This window comes from Centroberyx gerrardi, chromosome 21 (assembly GCF_048128805.1).
Source record: "Centroberyx gerrardi isolate f3 chromosome 21, fCenGer3.hap1.cur.20231027, whole genome shotgun sequence".
Lineage (NCBI taxonomy): Eukaryota > Metazoa > Chordata > Actinopteri > Beryciformes > Berycidae > Centroberyx > Centroberyx gerrardi.
The window spans coordinates 17,902,816-17,929,439 of record NC_136017.1 but is presented as its reverse complement, the minus strand read 5'-3'; the positions used below and the strand labels follow the sequence as shown (position 1 = coordinate 17,929,439).

The following is a 26,624-nucleotide window of genomic DNA, read 5'->3' as shown; positions in this document are numbered from 1 at the left end:
CTTTTTAAATGGCAGACCTTCAGGCAAAACTTACTCTTAATGTTATTTTCAACACGTCATAATAACTGCCCATAATGTAATAGAATCAAATCAAATAAAACCAAAGTCTAAAATGTCTGTTTGTGAGTAGAAATAAGTTACTTGATTAATTGGTATTCATATAATGTAATAAATAGTAAACAAAGTAATAAGTTATTACATTATGGGAAAAAAATGCTATTACGTTACAGGTTCAAGATTTTATTACGTTATTGGATGTTTGTTTACGTTATGGGCTTTATTACATTTGATTTTATTATCTTACAGGCAGTTACTACGTTATTGTCAATTATTATGTTTTGGCTCTTCACGTCAGCATGTCTAGTTTTTTTTTTTTTTAACACAACATGTGTAATTAGTGACATATGTTGCATTGAGATGTATTGTTATTGACATGCGATGCGTGATTAGTTAAATATTAAAGCATTAATCTGATCTAGTTCTGCTACGTTGTCTTTTAAGAAATCTCACGAATCTCATTCTTAAAGGTGCTGTGTGTATCATTTTGTGTTTCTCAAACTTAAGACCACATTTCCCATAAACCCCACTGCTTCCTCTTGCCAAGAGGGTGTTGCAACATGTTCCCCTTCCCCGTCCCTGGCGTCACTTTGCTGCATTTGTTTTGAAGAGAAAGAGGAAGGATAACAGCCAATAACAGCCCCAGCAAAGTAAAAACTCTTCCGGTTTTGTGCTGTAAAGCAATCCAGCTGATTTCCCGCCAAATCTGACCCGGTGGCTCACCATGTAAAATGCAGAGTAAGGGCCACTAGAGGCTGACAATCATCTCAGCGATGGTCTCATTTGTTTACAGTAATTATAATGATTTATTGATGTTAAAATGCTACACATAGCACCTTTAAGTTATATAGTCTAGTGGTTCTTGGTAATTAAAGGTCCCATATTTTCATATGTACTGTGTCCCTGAATTAAAATCATGATTGTTTTTTAAAACTAAACATAAGCATGTTAATAGGGTGTTTTAAATGATCAAATATCTTCATCAATACATTAAAATTTGAATTGCAATAGGATGGCCCCTTTAAAATCAAGTATAGCCAGGTGATTGTTGGTGTGGGTAGGTTTGTTTAGGCAGGTAATTGAACTACCAGGTACAGGCAGGATACAGGATGTGTCCACAGGCTACGGGAAAATGGGAAGAGTGCAGTCTCTCTTGTCTTGTCTCGGAGGAGAGTAGGGATGATTGTGGTTGGATGAAGGACTTGAGTCTCCTGTGGTGGTGGCTGTTGGTGCTGGAAGCTGCATTGGTTGGCAGGATAATGTAGGCACATATTTTGGTCCAGTTGGATATGGTGGTAGGAAGGTAGGTGGATCACATGCCTGCTGGGTTGAGGAGTCTGGAGGGTTTGGGGCTTTTTAGGGGTCAGAGGTGAGAGGTCATGGGAAGAGGGGTAGAGGTGTCTGTCAGAAAACCTCTGAGACTCCTTCTGGTTGTGTTTCTCTGGGGAGAGGAGAAAGGCAGTCAGTTCACAACTACATTGAGAGGACAATAAAAGTGTATTAGACAAAAAAAATGATGAAAATACCCTGAAATACCTTCTCATCTGTTACTTGTTTCTGAAAAGCTGCTACAAAATGCGTGTTTGTGCTTACCTCTGGTGGATCTTGGTTTGGTTGCTATGGGCGTCGCCTACATAACGGCTTGTCTGGATGTGGGAGTGGCTTTCTGACTGTAGCCCCTCCCCCTCTGATGTCACAAAGCTCTCCTCCAAAGGGGCACCTTCGTTGTAGAAGAGCAGGCTGCGGGAACGGACTGCAACACACACACACACACACACACACACACACACACACACACACACACACACAAACAGAAAGACACACTATAAGGTTCAAAGCAGTAAGCTACCTGCAATGCCTTCTAATCAAGTAACTTTATTTGACATCTAATTAAACATGTTTGGAAAGTACTAGTTTTGTTTTCAAGTGCAATAAATTCAGGTATGTTAACGCAATGCATGCTAACGTGATGTATGCTAATGTGAAGCATGCTAGTGTGACACACACTAATGTAAGCAATTAGTGGTAACAACTAAAATCTATAAATTAATTGAGCTCATGATTGTTTTGATGGGTTTTGCATTTTGCGTATGTCAGAGAAAGCAGTTTAACATGAAGAGGAAGCTAAGGCATCAGACATAACATAGGACAGTGTTGTGGAGAGAGAGAATGAGTAAGAGACAAATGAAGAAACAGATGAAGAGACTGAGCAACAGAGTAATGAGATGATGTCAAAGAGAGAGAAAGAGAGAGAGAGAGATTCAGAAAGACAGAAATAGAGGGAGGAGCCATCACCAGCCTGCCAGTGCCAACATACAACTGGACTGTACCACACTGCTATCTGATTTTTACCTTGTCTGCCATTCAACCACACTACACTATTGTCCTTAGTGTGCTCATTAACCTGTTTTTTTGTTGTTTGATCTCCAAGGTAATTATAGTAACAGATTCATATATTTGTCAGGATTTTTTAAAATTTTATTTCCCGCTTTTGTTAGGGGGTTAGGCTATTTTTCAAACACCATTACACCTACGTTACATGTGTCTAATGCCTGGGTCTCCATCGTAAGTCTGTAGAAAGCCAACATTACACCTATACTAGTCCCTACCCGGGGATGCACGCGTCACAACTCCGTGCAGATTTGCCAAAAAGGCGCATAAACAGCGTAAATTTGTGAAAATGGAAAAATGAGCTCCGTCAGTCCCTGCCTATGCCAATGCTCAATGGCCATGTGCAGATTGATTGGCCAACCCGTTGAGGAGCAAAATGGATGCGGACCAACATTACACCTAGCTACATGTGTCTAACGCCTGGGTCTCCATTGTAAGTCTGTAGAAAGCCAACATTACAGCTACGTTACGTGTGTCTAACGCCTGGGTCTCCATCGTAACTCTGTAGAAAGCCAACATAACACCAACGTTACATGTGTCTAACATGTGACAAGTATGACAGCATTTCAGTAATTAGAATGGCCAGCTAGCATGGTAGTTAGCTAGCTTTTGGAATCGTAATTTGGTCGTTAGATATTATGCCAAATGTGTCATTGAGGACATAAGAACACACAAGAACGCAAACTGCGGACTGTCTTTTTCTCAACTCAAAAATCTCTTGCTTCACTATCGCTATCACAATTGCTGTCGAAAGGCATTCTGGGAAACGTAGGAACTCACTAACTGCAGTAGAAGTAGACGAGGCAGGTTGAGGGAAAGCGGGTACACCAAAAAAACGTAAATGACAACACTTAAACACAAAAGACCTGGAACGCATCCAACATCACAAAATCATGATATATAACAGTATAAGAGTATCCGAGGGGGGATTTTTCCTTCAATAACATGACCGTCAATCATAATGTTCAGTGATATGTTACGTAGATAGAACATATTCATAGACCTACCCTGACTGGTGGTGTAGAGGTCCCCCGATGGGAGAAGAGGAGAGGAGGAGGAGGAGGAGGAGGAGGAGGAGGAGGAAGAGGAAGAGGAGGAGGAGGAAGAGGAGGAGTGAGTGAGGAAGGAGAGGGGAGAGAGACAGGGAGAGAAGGAGCCCAACACCAGGACAAAACACAGCGCCATCATCTGGACAGAGAGAGGAATGAAACACTTCAAATAAGAATAATAATACTACTGCTACTGCTACTACTACTATTGGAGAAGCTAAATATCAAAATTCAGAAATATCTACAGATATTTAGGCATATAAAGACAATCAGTTTTGAACTTAGACATGAACAAGAAGTGCAAACCCTTAGATTGCATTTTGGGCATCCATAGTGAATAAATCTAATATATCTGTGAGTCGCAATATTAGCTGATCAAAGGAAAATAAGACCCTTTAGTACCTAAAAAAAATTCAACTTTAAAACTTAAATTTAAACAATACAGAATTAATTATATTTGTTATTGATTCTAATGGTGATTGGAATTTTTGGTTGTATACTCTCCGGAACTGGATACAGTTACATTAATAATACAGTTAATAATGCTAATAATGTTCATCTACAGTATGCACTTGTCTCTGTATAGCCATATGCATGTGTATGCATACATATTTGCATGTGCATGTGTGTGTGTGCGTGTGTGTGTTAGTTACCATGAGGCATGTCCCAGTTTGAGTTGAGGCCATTTTACAAGACCGAGGAACAACTTTCCCCGAAACCAACGACTGAAGCTTCTGCAGCTGCTGTAAGAGAGACCTACAGAGAGAGAAACGGGTAGAGAGAGAGACAGAATGAAAGAGAGAGAAATGGAGAGGAGATAGTGGAATATATAGAGAGGAAGAGAGAGGATGCAAGAGAGAAGAACCAAAGACAAAAAAAAAAAGAAATAATCATTAATCCCTTGGGTAATGCAAGGGGCATCACACAAAAATGGTGCGCATCTTTGAAGAGGAACTAAATCCCAAACGAAAATCTGTGTAAAGCCTGCCATCTAATTCTAAAAAGCATGCTACTGAAATTGCCATCTGCTATTGGCTGATCTTGGGGAAAAGGCATGTCAGATTACTGTAAAATATAATCATAATGTGATAATGATAATGCGATAAGTGCCTGATGAGCAAAATAAGAGTAACATTAACACCTCATGCCACTGCAATCAATAATAAATAGTCTGCCTGACTTGGCTCAGGTCAGTTTAGTTCACTTCTAAAAAAAACAGCGAATCAGGACATGATATATATAATTACACAATACAGGGCTCCCTTGTGTGTGTGTGTGTGTGTGTGTGAGAGAGAGAGAGAGAGAGAGAGAGAGTGTGTGCATGCCTTGCCTCCCCACCCACCACTAACTACAGTATACTCTGAACATATATAGCCATCTGAAACCACAAGAACACTCACACTCACTCACTCACTCACACACACATAGTTGCTTTCACTAAGGTCTTCCAAACTAAAATGTAACATGTCTCTAAAGAGAATTTCCTGTCTTCTCTTCTCGTTCTCAGCATTGGATTGCACTGTAACTCTGAACTGATTCCCCTGATTTTACTGGTTTCCTGTTGGTCTGGATGAGACCTGGCAACCCAAACTAGTTTTAGTTTTAGATTAACATCTAGCAGATTTCCGTAGTCCAGTAGCTACAGTAGAATGTGAAGAGCAGGGATCTGATAGTATTAACTATAGAGTAGAGTAGAGTTGAACAGAGTATACCAGTGAAACCAGTAGAATAGAGTATACCAGTAGGATCTGGAGAGCAGGGTTCTACTGGTATTAACTGTCAGGAGCTGTAAGGAGGGACTGTGACCACTAGGTGGAGACAGAGAACCAGTTACTGGAGAACACGCTGTCAACCAGTCAGTCACTTGGTCAGTCAGTAATCAGTCAGTAAACCAGTCAATCAGTTGGTAATCCAATCAGCAAATCAGACTGTCAGTCATTTAGTCAGTTAAGCAGTAATCCAGCCAGTCAGAGTCAACCAATCAGTCAGTACAACAGTCAACCAGTCAGCCAGTCAGTTTGTCATTTATTCAAGTAGGTGGTAAACCAGCTAGTAAACTGGTCAACCAGTCAGTCAATTAGTAAACCAGTCAACCAGTTTCTCAGTAAGTTAGGCAGTCGACCAGTCAAACATTGAGTAAACCACTAAGTCAGCCACTTAGCCAGTCTCTAAACCAGTCAGTCAGTCAGTCAGTAAACCAGTACATCCAAGTACATCCAATGTTTCAAATCTTCATGTTGATGTCGGTCACATGCCCTAGCATGCAGCATTTAGCTTACAAACACACACACACACACACACACACACACACACGCATACACACACACACACACACACACACACACCCACAGCCAGACTGTGAGTTGACAGCTGTAATAACTTTATATGGGATGATACTAACCCGGCATAACCACCAACATACATACTCACACACAGGTCTTTGATGTGAATCCCACAGTGATTTACTGCGTGAGTTATTAACGCTTAAAATATACTGGCTACAGACATGCTGGGAGACTGTGTGTGTGTGTGTAAAAATCATTCCCACAAGAATAGAAAACGGAGAGAAGTGGTCACTTGGGAGGACCATTTTATGGAGCTCATTAGGATCAAGGGTTTGTTTTCAGTTGGGCTCAAGGTTGGAATTAGGGTTAAGGTTAAAAAGATACCGTGACATTTTGAATTTTCGTTTCAGTATTCTTCCTCACCGCACACACCAGTCAAAATGATGGGATGAAGTTTTTGCTTTGGTCAAAAGTGGCTGCTTGCAGTTAGTGGTACCAATTCTTACAATGGTTGTGTTTCCATACCAGAGTAACTTGGCTATTGTCCACTCTTAAAGTCTTGTTCAGGTTAAGCTGCTTACATGAACCTCTGATACCGTGTGATTGAGTCTCTCTGTTGCCCTGAATGAACCAGTTAACAGAATATTCCCCCTCCATCTTTAACTGAGCAATAGTGGCTTACTTCTAATACAGGGGAAACAAATGATGATCCTACCTCAGATAGTTCCAAAAATAAACCTGGCTACATCAGCTATATTAACATAAAGGAAGAAGCCACCCTAAAACACTTCAAAAACAGCTATTGGTCATGTAACTTGCATTCCTGGGCCCATTTTGGTTTTTAGTGGTGTATTTTTGTTTTTCCCAGGGATAAATGGGCACATGTAGACAATGCGTCGTCATGTTGAGATATGTCCAACTATAATAAAGTTTGAATGTTTAAGCGATCTAAAACATCAGCGGTAAACGTCAGGTTTTGGTGTCAGTCCCTCAGAATCAAAGAGCGAGGGCTTCTTTCTAGAGCCGCCATTTTGCACCAAGAGACGTTCAACAATCATACAGGGAGAAATCCATCGTAGAAGAGGAGAGAAACCAATTTCTCTACCGATGATAGCCTCAATAGAACAAAATGCAATGCAGCCATAAGACTTGTGTTTTGAGTAAGGGGCGCGTGTTATTCTTTGAAATATAGGAAATCAATAACAAAAAATAAATATTACACCACTTCAGGGAGTGTAGCATTAATCTAGTCAATTTTAAAGCATAAATCCAGCCATTTTCAACCTGGATCATGGGTTCCCCATCTTTTTCCATTATATTGATTGATTCCGACCAAAATCTAGTTTCACTGTGGAGCTACATAAGTCTTGCATGCCTGGGTGTGGCTCTTAATACAGTCCTATAGAGCCAATAGACACTCCAAAAATCAACCCAAAAGCATCCAAAGCATGTCTTTTATGACATTGATTGCTCACTTTGTAATGAGACATATCTGTAAAAAGATGTAAATGAAAATGATCTCAAATCATGCCTCTCTTGTACAGTTCTGATGCTACCCTGGCTGTTGCATTAGCGCTTCCTTGGCTATTCTTTGCCGAATGGCTGCGACTGCCTGTCTAAAGCTGTCAGGTCATGGATAAACTGAAAACGACATCTTATCACTTGCTGCCATTTGGAGCCACCAATGTGCGAAGTTGCCTAGTCTATCTTTTTTTTTTTTTCTTAAAGATTTATTTTAGGCATTTTATGCTTTATTGACAGAGATAGTGTGATAAAGAGACAGGGAGGTATGGGAGAGAGGGGAGGACATGCAGCAAATGACCGTGGGCTGGATTTGAACCCGGGTCGCTGTGGGAAGGACTGAGCCTTATATGGTACACGCTCTACTCAGTGAGCCACCGGGGAGCCTGCCTAGTCTATCTTTAAAGTGAAATGTTATCTTGTCTTATGATTATAACAGGGCTCTCAACCCTAGGAATCCCTGCATTAATTGAAGGAAACAAAAAAAATACTGCCTGTTTACTACTGGACCTCTAACGAGACCTAAAAAGTAAATTAAAAATGTTTCCAAAAGCCAAATTTAAGACGTTTTAAGCTATTTTTAATGCTATGTGGACCAAAATCAACCAAAATAAAGAAACAAAACTTGTACAACCAGCCTGTTTCTGAACATAGATAATGAAAGCAGATACGATGCATATTGAATTACTAACCCTGTTATGTATTGATCTGATTGATATGAAGAGTGGACATGCAGCACTAAGAAACCTGTCATTACATGGTGAAAAAATAGAACCTCTAATTGGATTTAAGACATTTCAATGCTTTCAAAGGGCTTAAATTTAGATGATTTATTTTAAGACTTTGTCAGACTTTTTAAAGATCTGCGGATACCCTGGAGTTTGTATGAGAATCAGTTTGCTGCGTGCTGACTCATGTTTCCTGGTTTTTGCCAACTCATTGTTCCTCTGTGGGTGGTTTAACACGGTGTGTCATAGAGCAGCTACAGTCATCAATGCTGTGTGTGTGTGTGTGTGTGTGTGTGTGCGAGTGCACGTGTGGTGGGAAGGGAGGGGGCTCGCTTCCATGATGAAAGCTACTGTTAACCTTCAGCTTTAATGACAGGCTGAGGCTAGCTCCCACAGACAGACAGACAGACATACAGACATACAGACACCAGCCCCCCTCCCCCAACCCCACCCCAGGATAATAGCAGACTGGTTTGATATTGTTATAATAACAGAGAAGGCAAACTTGAGCTTGGTGAGTACACAATCTGGACCAGATAAATCCTCGTTTTCTTCAGATTCCCATATCTGTGGTGGCCGACGAGTGCAAACGCACCCAAAGCGAATACATTAGCCCGTATATTGAAACCCGTAAAATTGCCGGATTAATTTTTCCACTACAGGTAGCAGTTTCTGTTGTTCGCACAAGACATGCCTTTCTGCTTTTTTAATGTAATGCTACCATTCGCACAACATCAGCGATACCGTTAAATTCCTATGTTGTCATTTCCCGGAAATTACGTTTATCCTTTGCGCCGGAGTCACTGCAGTTTGAGCTGTTGGTTATTCTTTTGATTTGTCTTTTTTGCCAATTATTCGTCAAAAAAGTTACAGCCCGACACTGGCTCCTATTCACACATGACCCCTGTGCCATTACATTTACGGAACAGGCTGCATGTGTGAAAGGGGGCATTACTGTAACAGGAAACACGCTGCATTTTTGACAACAAATGCAACAGAAAAGCGACAAGCGCAAGCCTCACCTGTTGGCAGTCTCCAAGTTTTCTACTTTCCTCCACAGGTCGCTGTTTTCTGACGTATAGCTCTCCACCCTGTAACACACACACACAAACCTTGGTCAACCTCTTAGTTTGGCAAATACATTTACACATATTGTTACATTAGCTCTGGTTCCATCCAACTGTCAAACAAATTTAAACTTGAAAAAATAAAATGTGAATTAAGTGCGTTTCCATTACCTGGGTTGAAATAGGCTTCCTGAATGTAAAAAAAAACACATTCAGTTTTGAAAGTACTGATTAATATTGATTAGTATTGGGCAACTTGTTATTCCTCTTTAGTGTCAGCTAAGGTTGACATATTAAAAAAAAAATTTAAAAAAATGAGGAAATGTTATTGAATTTTGTCATTTCCATTCATCTTTTTCGAATTTGATACATCATAGTTTCATAAAAATACTTGGATGAAAACATAGCTAGAGATAGGAAAAAGGAGACAGACAGCTCTCGATTCTACCTCCCATCCCCGGTTCTCTTTCTCCCTCTCTCTGTCATCATTTGCTAATCCTTTTGATCTCTTTTATCAACTAGGCCTCCTGCTGATCTCTTACTCTCTTACTTGTCTCATAATCCTCCTAATCTCCTCCTATGTTTAGCTTTAATCTGGTTCATTCGTACACATTTCATTCAGCAGCTCATCATCCTGCTGTTTTCTCTCTCGAGGATTGTCTAATAATCCTGTCCTCATCTCCAGAAAAGACACACAAAACAGAGGATATAGTGAAAGAGAGGGATTTCTATTTTTTGCAGACCTCATGTTATCGCTGTTCACGATATATTAATTCAGTTCATAGTGCTTTACTGGCATGAGGAAACTAATCTGACCCTACATTCAGAGTGGAAATTTGAGTGGAAGCAAGTTTGATGGCTTAACTTGAAAAATCAGCAGTGAAATTCTGAGCATGCAAGCAGGTTGCAAGCAGGTTTCTATAGTCCAGCTACTATGATTAGTGGTTATGGTTGACATCTTTCTATAGTCCCATTATGATTAGTGGTTTTGGTTGACAACTTTCTATAGTCCAGTCATTATGATTAGTGGTTTTGGTCGACAGCTTTCTATAGTCCCATTCTGATTAATGGTTTTGGTTGACATCTTTCTATAGTCCAGTCATTATGATTAGTGGTTTTGGTTGACATCTTTCTATAGTCCAGTCATTATGATTAGTGGTTTTGGTTGACATCTTTCTATAGTCCAGTCATTATGGTCAGTGGTTTTGGTTGACATTGTTCTTGATGAGACAGTGTAGACTAGATGAAACTGTGCTTCAGCGTTATATTTTTTATTCTGTCATGCTGCATTTTAATCCTCTAGCGTCAGGCTTGGCAGCAGCACCACCAGTGTCTTCTTTGGGGAATCTAGCTTTTATAAACTTTTTTGTCAGATGTCATTGGCCAGTGTAACTGGTCAAAAATACCCAATGGACATGGTGGGGGGAGAAATTTCCAGGCGCCTGGATACAGTTCTGCTTGCTCTGTTTGCCTTTGCATTGCATCCACACCAACTCAACATTATTTTTTTGTGTTCTGTCTAAATGTAGAGAGCTTGCTCTTCCTCATCTTGCTCTGTTCGCCTTTTCATACATTCACACCAACTCAACATTATTTTTTGCGTTCTGTCTGAACGTAGGTGACATTGTGAAAGCAGAACCACATTTCTCTCTCTTTCACCCTACCAAGGGATGATTTGAGTTTGACCCATGTGTTCAACAGGTTGTTGGAGTCCTGCCATAAAGAGGAATGGACAGAACGATGAAGGAGAGGAGAGAGAAGAGACACTGGCCCATATTCATAAAACTCAGTGTTAATGACGCAGTAGTGGGTACCATGGCGGTAGGCATTTTCCTTATTCATAAACGGGGTTTAGCACCTAGTTTTACTGCTTGCAATATTTTGGCACCACCGTCTGCTTTCTGAACATTTGCATGTCCCCTAAAGCAATTCATGGAAGCTGCGCAAAAAGATAGAGTTCCAACTTGTGATTATCTACGTTAAAATAAGTTTCATTAATAAAAATCTCTCTTAAAGCTATATTTTGTCAATGTGTTTCAGTGCTGCCCTTGGAAAGAGGTGTTAGTGGTTAATATATTTTGCATTGTGTGACACAACATCTTCTCTTAATATACAGAGTTGTGATGGCAAGAACTTCTGCTGTCTTTGCCTTTCTGACATATCTAGTTTGTGATCCATTGTGCTTGCGCATGGGCGTGGATGATCGGTGGTGGGGGGTGTTTAATATGCAACACTTCATTTACATATTGATTTTCACTGGCTTTCACCTGGGCCACCAGGTGGACAATAATGCCACGATAAAGTGTCTCCGCAGCAGTAGCCAGCGCCATGGTAACTTTATGAATCACCTAAAATGAAAGTGCTGCAGATTTAGTGCTGCGCAATGCTGTTTCCGCTGAATTTTATGAATATGGGCCACGAGAAGGAGGAAGGAGACAGAGTGAGGGAGGAGAAGAGAAGGAGTAGGCTATACTATTTTATGAGTGCTGATATAATGCATCAGTTAGCATTGTGTTCTTAAAAGCATGGTCATCAGGCATTATGAGTGCATTATAATTCCTTATGAGTATCCTTACAAAGCACTAAATATGGTAGTCATAGAAAGGGTTAAGCTTATTTTCAGTGGCATATTTAAACGGTCAAATCTCCCTTTACAATGTCACTTATTTATGAAAAATACCACACAAGCAGCAAGTGTTGCCGCCCGTTAAACTCGAACTTGGCCATTTCAACACTACTGAAAAGACATGGTTAATTTCTGTACTGTTTTTGACTGGAAACTGATCATTTCAGCACTGATACATCTGATTGATTTTGTGATAAGGTAATGTCAGCTTGTTAACTAGCTAACCATAGTATCTGGTCACCTAACCATCACTGTCTTGTTGTTAACTCATCTGGTTTGCATCTAGTAGAAGCTAGCGTGGCTAGTAGTTGCATATGTTAACATTAACATCAATTGATGAGCCTGCTGGCTAGTTAGCTAGCTAACAGTTTGTTCAGGTTAACTGAGCTGACTCTTCTCAAGCTACAACTCAGAGTGTTTTGGAGTAGAGACTAGGGCTAAAGACAAGACAGTTTACTGTGTCACAGTAACCTACATTTGGAAACAAATCTACCATGTCAGTCTAGGGGAAAGTTAAAAGAATAGGAGGAACTACAAATAGAGAACAGGGTTTGGAAATCAAGATGGACCCAGATAGTCAGGTAAACCGACAGAAAGGAGTGGAAAAGAGAGACAACGATTTCTTTCTCAGTCTTACTTTTTCTCCAGACATTCCACATACTCTTTCTTTTTCCTCCGACTCTCCTGAGCTGAGATCTGGATGGAAAGACAGACATTGAGAGAAAGATAGATAGACCAATCATATTTAAGCCAAAATCTGTAATCCAGTTAAACAAAAAGTTTCCAAATGTCAAACCATGGCTTTGGAGATATTTTTTTTTCCATTCAAAATGTTTGGCAGAAGTCTTGACCACCTGTAACTGCTGAACATGATGTGCTGCTTCAAATTTTGCAATTCATTTGCAATACATTTCTCTGAGTATAAACTGGGCTAATTACAAAGATCTTACACTTTCACTTTATTGCGACTCCTGTGGCCATTGGCTTAGTTAGGGACACAAAATTACACAAATGAAAATTACCTATATGTATCCTGTAAATTGACCTATCTGCCTAACTCCTTAGTTATCTGCATTATTTAAACTTCAGCTAGAAAACCATAGTTATCACTCTATCTTTTCTTTCATCTGAAACATTTTGGGGCCCTCTCATAATTGAAAAAAAAGTGTCTACCTACCTTTCTACCTATCTATGTAGTCTACCTAGCTGCCTACGTACCCAATTACCTACCTATGCACCTAACTATCTATCTACCTAGCTAGCTAACTATAGTATCTACCTACCAACCCACTTACCTACTTACGTAGCCTACCTATCTGCCAATGTACCCATCTATCTACCCACCTTGTTTTTAATCTTTCGTCGAACTCTCTTCAGTGCCTTCTCTTCACTCTTGGTGAGAGGAAGTTTATTGGGTACTGGGTAACCCTCAGCAACCAGGGTCCTCTTCTCTTCTTCTGTCAAGAGGAGGGGTCCTGAACCCTGCAGCTTCTGGACAATGAAACAAATGCTTCCTCATTATCTAGAACCATTATCAACTGGTATTTTAATATGAGCCCTGCAGCTCCTATACAATAAAGCAAGCACTTCTTCATTATCTAGCACCAGTATCAACTGGTATTAGTTGTTTAGTCTAGGTTCAGTTAACCCCTTGTATAGAACTTGGTTTAGATGAAATCAGTATGGAAAGGAAAGGAGTGAAGACGACAGCAGGAGAGGATAGGAGGACACAAGTGATGAGGAGAGGAGCTCCATTACTTACATGTGGCGCAGTGAGGAGAGGCGAGGAGGAGATGGCAGAGGAGGAGGAGGCGGAGGAGGCACGACCTCCCGGCCTCTGTTGTGGTTGGGGGGAGGAGGGGGGCAGGAGGAGGTGGGGGGAGGAGGGAGGAAGGGAGCCATCACTGTCGCCATGGTTACTGCTGGGAGGGGTGGGGGGGAGCTGCAGAGCATCTTCTGAAGAGGAAGAGAGTTTAGTGTTAGCGCTTCTATCATGGATCTAAGTTTGAGCTGTTAAAGTGAAATATGAACTGTTTCCTATGTATCCTGGATTTTTCATGTGAAAACTTTCCCATGAAAAATCCAGGATTAGGTGGCATTTGTGGACAGTGGAACTAAAAAACATTGCTGTTTCTTTCAAACCTTAGTAAAAATGAGTAAAAATAAGTCATATTATTGAGGCAAAAAACAGCCAAGTCATCCCAGCACTTTCAATGGCATCAAATAAGCCATTTGATAGTAAAACCTGCATGCAGCTGAATGGCTGTTAATTTGCTGTTTTCTAGGTTGTGAGCAGATATGGTATCAGTTTAGACAAAGACCAGCTGGTGCACATTTCAGCTTATTGTGTGTGTATGTGTGTGTGTGTGTGTGTGTGTGTGTGTGTGTGTGTGTGTGTACCGCTGGGCAGGCTGAGGTACTGTCCGATCTCTCTGGGTTCATCTTTAATAGCTACTGGCTTCATATCGTCATGATTACGCTCCTACAGAAACAACAGCAACATAAACAACAATATAAAAAACATAACATCCACTACATACTGTATACATACTGATATTTTTTATGTTAGATATATAGTATACATTTCTTTTTTTTTTGCATATAACATAATAAAAATTGGTAGATGTAGTTGAGATGTAGTTATTGTGCAGGAGAGGTCAGAAGCCATGGGCTTATATGGATTAAAACAATTATAGGCATAATATTTTCATACTATCAGTAATCTGCACTCACTTTTTCTTTGCTTCAATAGTCCTACTGCTGTTAGTTTGCAAACTGTAATAATGCTGTAATCCATACTTTTCCTGTGCTTCCCATTCATACATTCTACTTAGCATGTTGAAATTGTCAGTTGCATATGTTTATATAACCCAAATTTGCAATATTCATATCATATTCTATGTTTATGTTTATATTCTATCTTTCTTTGCTGTATCCTATTAGTATGTGCTGTTGCAATGACCCATTTTCCCCACATGGATCATAAAGTTTCTTCTTGCATAAAAAAATATAAACAAGATCAACAACATAATTTGTAATGTTTTGTTGTTGTGTCTAAAGGGACGTGACTAGCTTATGATGCTTACCGTGTGTTTCCATGGTGATCCTCTGTGTGGGGGGGCGGGGTTTAACACAAGAGGTGGGCCATCCAGAGGGGGTGGATCTAACCTTTGACCCACATCGGGCTCCTCCTCTTTCACCAAGATGGCCGACAGGTCCTGGCTGAAACCCCACTCAAACTCTGAGGGAAAGACAGAGTACCATAAAGTTAAATTCCACAATTACATTTACAGACTTTTTTTTTTATGCTAGCCAGGTCAAACATCTCCATGTGCCGAATGAACAAAGACTGCCCATCATCATTTACGACTAAAGTTTTTTCATATAATATATTTTTTAACATAGTTACGCAGACGATACGGAACTATATATTCCGCTGAAACTCAGTAACTTAAAGAGTAACTGAACCCCAAACCCAAATCTGTGGTGAAGCCTGACATCTAATGGTGAAAAATAGGGTACTGCACTGGCAATCTGCTATTGGCTGGTCTTTGGTGCCAGGTAGATGTCAGGCTTCACCACAAATATGGGTGGGATTTAGTTACTCTTTAAATAGCATAGCCACTCTCAAAAACTGCCTTACTGACATAAAATGTTGGATGTCACAACATTTCTTACAGCTAAATGAAGAAAAACCAGAGATAATTTTATTTGGTCCCAAAAAACATAAACTTGATTCAAAATTAACTAAGCATGTTGTGTTATGCAATGTTAAACCAGCTGCTAGAAATTTAGGAGTCATTTTACTCTGATCCTTTGATGAACAAAAAATTGTGCAGTCCTGCTTCCTCCAACCATCTGTAAAATCGAACCTTTTTTGTGATTCAACGATCTGGAAACAGTCGTCCATGCCTTCATCATGCCTCATCTAGATTAATGTAAGTCTCTTTATTCTTGCATCAGTCTAAAGTCTCTTTCTCGTCCTCAGCTTGTACATGCAGCCTAGGATTTTAACTGGAGCAAACAAATGGAATTGTTTCATTGCAGGTATACCTTACACTGGTATACCTGTTAACCAGTGTAAGGCTTTGTGTGTGTGTGGCTTTGGAACAACCTGCCTGAGGAGGTTAGGTTAGCAGAATCAGTATCATCTTTTAAATCATTTCTTAAAATGTATCTCTATAGACATGCTTTTATGTGACATTACTTTTCTATATTTGTTTTTATGTTAGGACATTTAGTTAGAGGAGAGGCAGAAGGAGCAACAGGGTCACAGGCTTATGGTGCGTTTCCACAGGGGCATCATTTCACGCGAGGGATTGCGCTGCTTCCCAATATTGGACGCTTGATGGGCGTGCCCGTCTCCAGACTACACGTCCTTGCTGCACCTGATTGGACAAACGCTGTCACTCGTTGGGCCGTCTGCCCCCGGATTTCAAACTGGAAAAACATGGTGGCTCGTTTGCAAACTTTCTCTTATATTATGAAAATAGTTCACCGAAATGTGTTTCTGAAAACATTTGAGGCGAAAAATAAGCCATACAGTTGCTGAATCTGTCTTCATTTTAGATCAACAACGTTAGTTTAAAAGTTTGTACGCGAGTTTCGGGAGTTTCCAGAGGCGACGAGTCGCGCTGGACACCCTTGATTTGCATAAAGTAGCATAGACCTCAACTTTATGCAAATGTGGAGCGGCCAACGTGACGCCCCATCTCTACAAACGCACCGCGGCGCTACCAGAATGCATTGCATGGCTGCTTACATAGAAGATGAATGGGAAGCGTGGAAATGACGGATCCTGTGGAAACGTACCATTAGTGATTATAAGGGTGCAATTTTAAAGGGCCAATTCACCAAACACACTGCTGATATACGGTATGTTCAACATCATCTCAAGATACCACATTGCTTAGTCTATAGTAGTCATAAGTGCCACTGTACCTGCTGGGCTGCAGAGACAGCCAGCCACTAGTAAATATGCTGTAAAATGTGTGTTGCAGGCTATAATATTTACAGGGTTCCCACACCTTCTTAAACATCAAATTCAAGGACATTTCAAGGACTTTCCAGGCCCAATTTCCTCAAATTCAAGGACCCAACACGGCATAGTTTGAAACACGGATCAATGTTAATTACTGTTACAACACTCATGCACGCACGTGACCGTCGCACTTTCTCGAGGCAGGTGGCGCGTGAAACAAGGACGCACAGACGGCGGGAGACACACATGCAGACAGCGGAACATAGCCTATTTACTAACGTTAAATTAAAAAAATATCAAAAGAACTTCAATTTCTATTCTTGCACAAAATATATAAATTCAAGCACTTTCAATGACCCATGTCTATTTATGTCTATTTTCAAAAACTTTCAAGGCCTTGATTTTTTTTCTCAAATTCACAAACTTTCAAGGATTTCAAGGACCCGTGGGGACCTTGTATTTAGAAATGTCAATTTTCTAAGCTCAGCAGTGCTAAGAAATTGTCCCTATACCACTGTTAAAACCAAATCTACGGAAGAGGATTAGGGCCACGTGTGAAAAATTAATTTCAGTTGAGAATAATCTCAGAATTCTCATTTTAAACTCAGAATTCTGATTTTTCTCAGAGTTCTGACTTCAAACTCAAAAACTTGGTGACAAGTCATATTTACACCTTCTATACTGGTAGTATAGTATGGTATAGGTAGGATTTTATAAGGAGACCTTAAAGGCAGCAACTAAAAGGTAACCACAGGTAGAGAAGGAGGAGTGTGTGATGTTTCACTGAGTCAGCCATTTTCATTTTGGAATAAAACATAAGCACCAGGCCAGACACTTTGATGTCTGACACAACACACACACACACACACACACATGCACGCACGCACATACATACACACTCGCACACGACTCCCATGGTTCAGGGAAAGTGTGCGGTAGCAGTATAACAACACAAGGATGTCTCCTGTGTTTGTGTGTGTGTGCGTATGTGTGTGTTCAGAGCGAACGTCACTTTTATCACCTCCTGGTTTCCTAGCAACGTTCTGCTGGTAAAATGCTCTGAAGTTTACAAGCTTTGTGTGTGTGTGTGCGTGTGTGTGTGGTGGGTGGGGGTGAGGAAGAGGAGGATGGAGGTGTGGGCCTGTCAGAGAGCCGTTAGCTTGTCTTGTTATCCTGTCTCTCATTAAACCAGGATCGGTAAAGGGAGAATCCACCCTAAAACAAAATCCACACGCGTCCTTCCTGTGGTCTTGGACAAGCAAGTCAATAGTTGGGAACATAAACTCTCACCCAAAACTAGAGATGAGAGAACTAACACTGCAATCTGTGGTGTCAACGAGACGACCTGGAGACTGACAAAGAATGTTAGTATGAGTTTTTACTTGTAAAAGAGGCCGTACTCAAGGTAAAATAGGCCATAAATCGGCCAAATAATTCAGATCTCCAATTCTGAAAATGTTCAGGGAATCAAACTTAACATGCCTCCCATTCACTGTCAGCTACAACACGTCACTTGTTGATGATGTCATTGACTAGCATCTTGGCTCTCTGAAATCTAGCATCAGGAGAGTTGTTCCCAAATACTGACTGAACTTAAAAGAGCTTAGGAGTAATATGGAGAATTCAGTTTTGAGTTGGATCTGCCATTTACGTATTCCCTCCATCCCCTCTATAAGCTAGTCCTTCAGAAGCCTCTCCTCATTAGGCCAGTCCTGCTGCTAGCCTGGCCCTCGTTAAGACGCCTGCCCTCGTTAAGCCAGGGCTTGATTGGAAGCCTTCTACCATCACTCTATAATGAATGCCAGAAGCTGTTGGCTTGGCTATCAGCCGATGAACAGAGAGATTGGCCCATACGTCTATGGCTTTCATGTACAGAAAGATGGATTTACACAACAACACATAATTAAAGTGTAGCAGTATCTTGTAGTGGTAGTTCAACTAAATTCAAATATGGATGGTGATTTTAGTAGTTTGTCATTTTGAGGTGTAGTTGTCTCAATTCAACCTCTCTCCTCCCATTTTTCTTTAATCCTGACTGGTGAAAGTTCAGACAGTGTACACAAGTCTGCAGCCAGCCTAATCATTTTCATAAATGTTTTTGTAGTCATGTGATTCTTAAATTAACCAAACTATATATATTTACTAGAAATTAAAGTTTTTATACTTTGCTGTTGTTCAACTTCTTCCAATGTTAAGTAACTGGAGCTTGTAAAACCGGACTTTCAAAGTAGCTTTCATATCACTGTCTGCTGACAACTGTAAATGATGCTATAGTCTAAAATAATAAAGTACAACCAACTCATCGAAGTTAGCATCATCACAGTTGTCATTTCTTTATGATGCTTTTAATGTAAGAAAGTATAACCTTATCATAATAGTTATCCTGTGTAAGTAAAATGGTGTGCACACAGGTAAGACACCCTATCATATAGTGACTGGCTAATGGCCAAGGCCTTCTGGTAATCATTCCAGAGGGTTAATAGAGGAGTGGTTGTGATTGTGTTTGATCTCAGTGGGGCAGCAGCAGTATTAAAACAGTAGTCGGCGCAGAGCAGCAGGAGCAGCAGTAAAACACTTTGCCTCTCTTTGATTGAATAACGGCACTGCCAAGAACACAGATACACAGAGAGAGAGAGGTGGTGAGACAGTGAGAAAGAAGAGAGGCATATGTAGGATGGCTCTTGAACTGTGCTACAACCATACAATGCACACAATGTTACAGTGTTATCCTACTTGCACTATGACAACTTTCATAAGGTTAAAAATACGGTGTGTTCAAACATTCTGGAAGGCATTTATTCAAAGCTAGAACTTGTTAGCAGAATCAATATATTACCTGGTAACACCTGACTAATACCTGGAGCACAATCACTAATATCCCATATTTAAGATGACATTATTTTACTATTTCATTAAGAAGACAAACTCATTTTTTCCAGGCTTTATTTGTTGAAATCATTTCTTACCCTGGTGTTACACTTATAATAGGGGGGACTTCAACCAGATTATCAACCATACCCAACATCGTACCCAGCTATACCCAGCACGCAACTTCAAACCTTCTACAGCCAGCAGCATACTTAGTGGGTACACTGAAGATGAGGGCTTTTGTGAAATATGGCACCTCAGTAACCCTCTGAAAAGAGAACACACTTTCTTTTCTACTGTCTTGAATAGACTATTTCCTAGTCCACAGATCAGCAATACCTCTAATTTCGAACAGCACTAACCATCCAATTACCATTTCAGACCATGCAGCTATAAGCTTCATCAAACACCGGGTGCTTTAACATCTCACTGCCAAAAGACACAGACTTTTGTGCCCTCATTCAGTGAGAATGGGAAATGTTTTTAGACACCAGAAACAGCCTTGCTATGACAAAGTTACTTCATATGCTACTTATAGAAAGAAGACAAAAACGAAGGACTATAGTAAATTAGAACATGAACTGAAGGAAACGGATAAAACTCATGTAATCTCTCCTCTCATGTAATCTCTCCTATACTAATATCTTGAGAATAAGACACAAACTCAACTCAAAATTAAAAGAGGAAATTAAATATTTATTCAAAGAACCCACCAGTTCGAACTGGGTGAGAAATGTGGCTGTTTTCTGTCCCAACACTTTAAAAGAAATATAGAGAAGAATTTTATCACGGCTATAGTAAGTAATATGGAACCTTCACCACCAAAAACAATTTTAGACACTGTTAATCTAATCTCCATCAGCATGCTCCAACAGCTCCAAAAAACAATCTGTCCTGAATAGCATGAACCTCCCAATCCTCTCAAAAGAAGATCCAAATAAACTTGACTATCCCTGTCTCTGGAAGAAATTCATAAATCTGTGTTTAGCATGGCAAATAGCAAAACAAATGGCTTTCCAACTGAATTCTCTAAGCATTTTTGGCACCTGTTGTCACCTGCTCGATTCACTTTGATTGTGTTGCTTCCACAAACAAACTTCCGAATCGTATGAAGTTAGCCTCAATGTTCCTCATACTTAAAAAAAGATAAAGACCCTTCATGCTGCTCAAGTTACCGTACTATAATTCTGCTCAGGGTGGACCTCAAATTAACGTCTAAGGTCCTGTCCAGCACAACGCTCTATGATCCAAAAAATTCATTAATTCAGAACAGACTGGGTTTTTGAAAGGTCAACAAGCTTCTGACATCCCTAAAAGGCTAATTAACCTGATCCATCATGCCAAACAAGGAGCTGCTCCTACTGTGGTGGTCTCATCGGATGCAGAGAAGGCCTTTGACAAAGTAACTTGGCCTTTCCTGTTTCACACACTGCAATGTGGGTTTGGACCTGGCTTGGCTTCCCCTGCTGGATTCTAATGCTCTGTGACTCTCCCCAAGCCTCTGTAATTACCAACAGCAAACGATCTAGTCCTTTTGTACTCCGCTGTGGAACTAGATACGGATGTCCTCTTTTTCCCCTATTCTTTGCAATGTGGCAGTAGTAGCCTAGATGTTAAAGCTAGAATGTCACCAGTTTGGGAAAATCTGTGTGGGAAAATTAATGATTAACACTATTCCTTCCCTAAACAACTACCATCGATGTGCCCTTGAGTAAGGCACTGAACCCCCAACTGCTTGAGTCGTGACCAACAGTAGAAGACTGTGGTTCTACTGGGCAGCTTGTCCAATGGTAGAAGACTATGGTTGTACTGGACAGCTCCCAGTGTGAATGTGTGTAACTGTATGAATGTTTGAATGCTCATTCAAATCTGGATAAATAAAGGTTAAAAAAATCTTTATTGAACCAATAGCCTTGGCTATCTGCCAAGCAGACTCTATTACTAGTATCACCATAGGTTCAATTCAACATACACCTATATGCAGACGACACATTACTCTATTACTCTCTCTGTCTCTACCCACTCTCTACCCAATTCTCTGGAACTCATCAACTCCTTCGGAAACATTTCAGGTTTCACAATGTAAACGCAAATATTTTGGTGTAATTGCACCCAATTTATCAGAGCTTGCCCATCTTAACACAGATCCATTACTACCATAGAATGTGGTATGATGGTTGGTGCCAGACTGCTAGTTCTAGCATCTCAGAAATGGCCACCCTCCTGGGATCTTGTCACTAGTGTCGAGAGTTTGCCAAGAATGATGCCATAACCAAAGACCAGTCAGCCAAAAAACTTTGTTGATAAGAGAGGTCAGAGGAGAATGGCAAATAGCTGCTCACTTCAACAGTGGTGTGCAGAAGGGCATCTCAGAACTGGTCCAACCTTGAAGTGCATGGGCTACAGCAGCAGAAGACCATGCCAGCTATAATCTTGTTATAAGCTGTTAGCTAATAACAAGATGAAGCTGAATATGAAGCTACAATGGAAACTTCCAGCAGGATAAAGATGGTTCCAGGAACATTACAGAGACTTAAGTTCAGTCCAGATCTCAACCCAAAAGAGACCTTTGAAAAAAAAAAAAACAAGAAACTCATTCACAAGCCAAAAAAATCACATTCTGTTCGTCAACTCCCATCTGGCACAACCCTGATGTGACAATAAACAAGAAATGCATCTATTCGTATCTCTGTGAAAACCTCTTCCAGAAAGACTTTGTATCTCTGTGAACACCTCTCCCAGAATTCTGGACTTCCATATGCTTCAACATGCTCAAATGCTCTTCTGATCCCAAAACACAAAACATATAGTTCAAAATATTGCACAGAATTCATTATATCCAAAGTGTAGTGCCATTGGACTTTCTGACATTGATACTTGTCCGCATTGTGCTACACAATCATCTGACGATCACATACACGCCTTCTGGAATTGCCCCCTGGCATTACAATTCTGGACATAACTGCTTCCTGGTATTACAGTTCTGGACATAAATCAACTTTCTCCAGGATCCTTGGTCAGAGCGTTCCTCTCAACCCTGCATTATGCCTGAAAGGAGACCATGGCAAGCTTAACACCTCTAAACTGAAAAGACAATAGTAAAATCTCTCTCTTACAATGGATATATCTTATGACAATCTCAAAATCTATTATTACCATCCAGAACCAAGTAACAACTTTTCTGCAAACCTGAAGCCCACATATTTGATCCCCAACTACTTAATTAAACTAGTAATTTAACTGTATTTTAGTTGCTTGGCGGTAGTTCAACTAAATTCAAATTTGGATAGTGTTTTTAGTAGTTTATTACTTTTGTTGTAATTGTGAGGTGTAATTAACTACTGCAACTACTAACTATAAATACAACTACCAAGTTTTTGGCTTTTAAACAAAAGAGGGAAAATGAATTGCAATTTTATTGCATTATTTCATTTCTTTAATTTTATTTCTGCTTCATGTTGTGGTTCAACCTTACTATAGCAGGCTTGCTGCTTTTTTTTTTTTTACAAACTAGTTTGAACTACTATTTCTGAGTAACAAAACTATATTTCTCTTTAGGGAAGCTTTGCTGCAGTTCAACTTCTTCCAATGTGAAGTTACTGGTAGGTTGTAAAACTACACCTTCAAAGTAGCTCCCATAACACTGCGTGTACCAAACCAAACATAATGGAAAAATCGAACGTACTGTGTCAGTATGGATACATAACGGTACACTTATGCAGTGGAAAAACTATAATAGTGGAACTAGTGGAAAGTAAGTATCACAAAGTTTATAGTTTGTCTTAATAGAGCAGATGCAGGAAGAGTCCGTAGAAAATACACAATGGAGATGGTTCAATATCAAATATGTTGGATTAGATTCAAATACTTGAATATTATTTGAATACTTGAAACATATGAAGATATGTGTCTATGAGTGTGTGTGTGTGTGTGAGAGAGAGAGAGAGAGAGAGAGAGAGAGAGAGTAATGGTATGATATAAATGTTCCATATGTGTGCCTGAGGTGACAGTTATGCAACTAGAGAGACAAGCAAGATATAGACAATGATGAGGAAAGCTATAATGTTAATTGTTTATCTTGACATCAAAACTTTACCTAATATTATATGTTATTGGTGTTATTGGTATTATTGTGCTATATATTATGTTAATGGTTAGGTTATGTCATATTAGTTATTATACTGTCAATTTTGTTTTGGCAACATTGTAAATTTATAGCCAAGCCAGAGCATGCATGTTAAATTTTAATGGATAATTAATATTTTAATATTATACTGATTTAAATCCAGCCTGAAATAATATAATCAATTTTGCCTACTTGGATTTATTGTTTAAATGTTTGACTTTATTTTATTTCCTCTAAAGATATAAATATTCTCTATAGAAACACTGTCCCATACACATAGAAATACTGAATACACAGCAACACAGATCATTTATTAAAACCCACATACACACACACACACAGTCATAAAAGTATGCACTAGTTATGTACTTTTATTATTTTCTATTGTGTTTAGACGATTGGCAATGCTATTTGTCTAATATTCATACCAATAAAGCAGATTGAATTGAATTGAGAGAGAGAGAAGACAGAGAAAAAGTTAGAGTTAGAGAGATATATACAGACAGGAGAGAGAGAGAAAGAGAGAGAGATACAGACTGACAGAAGAGAGAGAGAGAGTTTCCGCTGGCTTCGGCTTTAGCTGCAGACTCAAAACCATATGCTTGTCATAGCGTGTGTGTGTGTGTGTGTGTGTGTTAGGTGGGCAGGGCTTAGCTGGAGGAAAACTCTTCCTGCTGCTCAGACAGCAGGATCCCAGGGACAAATGGAGAGTAGAGAACAGATAGAGAGTGAGAAAGACAGGTAGAGAGACAGATACGTAGAGAGACAGATACACAGAGAGAAAGACAGGTAGAGAGACAGACAGACAGAGACAGAGAGAGAGAGAGAAAGACGAGTAGACAGACAGAAAGACAGACAGACAAAGCAGGATCCCAGGGATCAACTGACTTTCAAGTGTCTTATTTTAGTGCATATTATAAAACAGACAGCAGATTGAGCCAGTTGGAGCGCATACTATATATAACAGACAGCGGATTAAGCCAATCAGAGAGCATATTATATGGCAGACAGCGGATTGAGCCAATCAGAGTGAATATTATTATATAACACAGTGGATATGGCAGTCAGTGGATTGAGCCAATCAGAGAGGATATTATATGTCAGACAGCGGATTGAGCCAATCAAAGTGCATGTTATAAAGCAGTCAGTGGATTGAGCCAATCAGAGAGCATATTATATGGCAGACAGCAGATTGAGCCAATCAAAGTGCATATTACATGAGAGGCAGCAGATTGAGCCAATAAGATGAGGGACTGGCCAGTATGACGACAGACCAGACTTTACATCAGCGGCAGGATTTTGGTTGACAGCTGTATAGTTTTCTTTTTTCCTGACCGTAAGGAGAAGAAAGGAGAGATAAACTAAGATAAGCTATAAGAAAAGATGGATGGATACGAAGAGAGACAAAGTGCTGGCGGCTATTTTAATCAACAGATTGTCCTACCAGAGTCTTGGTCCATTTTGATTGACAGGGCAGGGCTCTGGGGGGCGGAGTCTTCACTCAAAGAGTAGCTGTGCTCTGCTTGAATATCTGTGAGACACAAATATAAATGAAAAATAATTTTAAAATAACAATTTATTACTTTATGTATTATCTAACAATATTGATAAAATATAAAGTATAATATACAGTATATATGTGTATATATATATATATATATATATATATATATATATATATATATATATATATATATATATATATATATATAAAAGTATGTTACTGTAATTATTTTTAATACACTTTTGTTATTAACATTTTAATGTTGTATTATACTTTTAAAATATTATGTTTGTATTATGGATATTATAATATAATAATGTTTGTTTTTTTTACATTATAATATAATATTTTTTTTACCTCTCCCAGAATCACAGCCGTATTATGTTAGAGGGGTTTGCTGTCCCAGTGATCCTGGGAGCTCCCAGTTGGGACACCCAAGGCAAACTGGTCTCTGATGAGATGTCAGACAAATAGGAATTCAAGATGACCCCTATGATGAAACTGAGAGAACCTCGCCCAGGGCAGGGGTACTGGGGTCCAGGACCCCTGACCCCGTAGATCGGCCAGGCACAGCTCAAACCAGCTGCTGCCTTGTGGACTCACCCACAAGGTGAAGGGTATGGGTCTAGTGCAGTGCCTGCTGGGTAAAGGGCAGGAGTGGAGTAGGCTCATATGTTGTGGATTTTGGCAACAAAAACTGGCTTACAAAACATGGAATTTAAAATCTCTCGGGAGGAAGGAGCCAGAGCTGGTGTGGGAGGTTGGGAAGTACCAACTAGTTGGGCACACCTCCACGCACAGTGTTGCCTCTGGACTCTCTCCGACTCAGGAGTTTGACCCAGGAAACAAGAGTGTCGCTTCAATGTTATGGAGCCTGTCTGGTGACATATCTTGTTAACAAAATAATGCATAGTCACGACTTATTAACGCGTGGGAAAGGAATCCTAATGAGTGGCCATGACTTAGTAATGTGTGGGAACAAGATCATTATGTCATGGCCATGACTTAGTAATGTGTGGGAACAAGATCATTATGTCATGGCCATGACTTAGTAAAGTGTGGAAACGAGATCATTATGTCATGGCCATGACTTAGTAATGTGTGGGAACAAGATCATTATGTCATGGCCATGACTTAGTAAAGTGTGGGAACGAGATCATTATGTCGTGGCCACAACTTTGTAACACTTGGGAACTAGATCATTAAGACATGTCCAAGACAATGAGTGGCCACTGATTAAGATCCCGTTCCCACACATTAATTTTTTTAATTAGCCGCGCATTATTTTATTAACATGAGATGTCACCAGACGGGCCCTGTACAATGCGACTATGAGTTGCGGAGAGGAAAACTCTGACTGTTGTTTGGACCTAACAGCAGGTCGGAGTATCTGAAAGTCTTGGAGACGATGTGTGGGCCAC

General features: G+C 39.9%; 1 protein-coding gene across 1 annotated transcript in view; it reads right to left on the bottom strand.

Annotated features, from left to right (window-relative positions):
- Window positions 1–1,284: 1,284 nt before the first annotated feature.
- Window positions 1,285–26,624, bottom strand: part of creb3l1 (cAMP responsive element binding protein 3-like 1) — a 37,331-nt gene continuing 11,991 nt past the window's right edge. The window contains exons 3-13 of the mRNA XM_071916758.2: window positions 25,144–25,230; window positions 14,811–14,965; window positions 14,125–14,206; window positions 13,487–13,680; window positions 13,069–13,215; window positions 12,362–12,420; window positions 9,054–9,122; window positions 4,151–4,253; window positions 3,456–3,636; window positions 1,651–1,810; window positions 1,285–1,498 (exon numbers count right to left, since the gene is read on the bottom strand). Of these exons, the coding sequence (XP_071772859.2) occupies window positions 1,462–1,498; window positions 1,651–1,810; window positions 3,456–3,636; window positions 4,151–4,253; window positions 9,054–9,122; window positions 12,362–12,420; window positions 13,069–13,215; window positions 13,487–13,680; window positions 14,125–14,206; window positions 14,811–14,965; window positions 25,144–25,230 (1,274 nt within the window). The 3' untranslated portion in view covers window positions 1,285–1,461. The remainder of the gene's footprint in view (window positions 1,499–1,650; window positions 1,811–3,455; window positions 3,637–4,150; window positions 4,254–9,053; window positions 9,123–12,361; window positions 12,421–13,068; window positions 13,216–13,486; window positions 13,681–14,124; window positions 14,207–14,810; window positions 14,966–25,143; window positions 25,231–26,624) is intronic.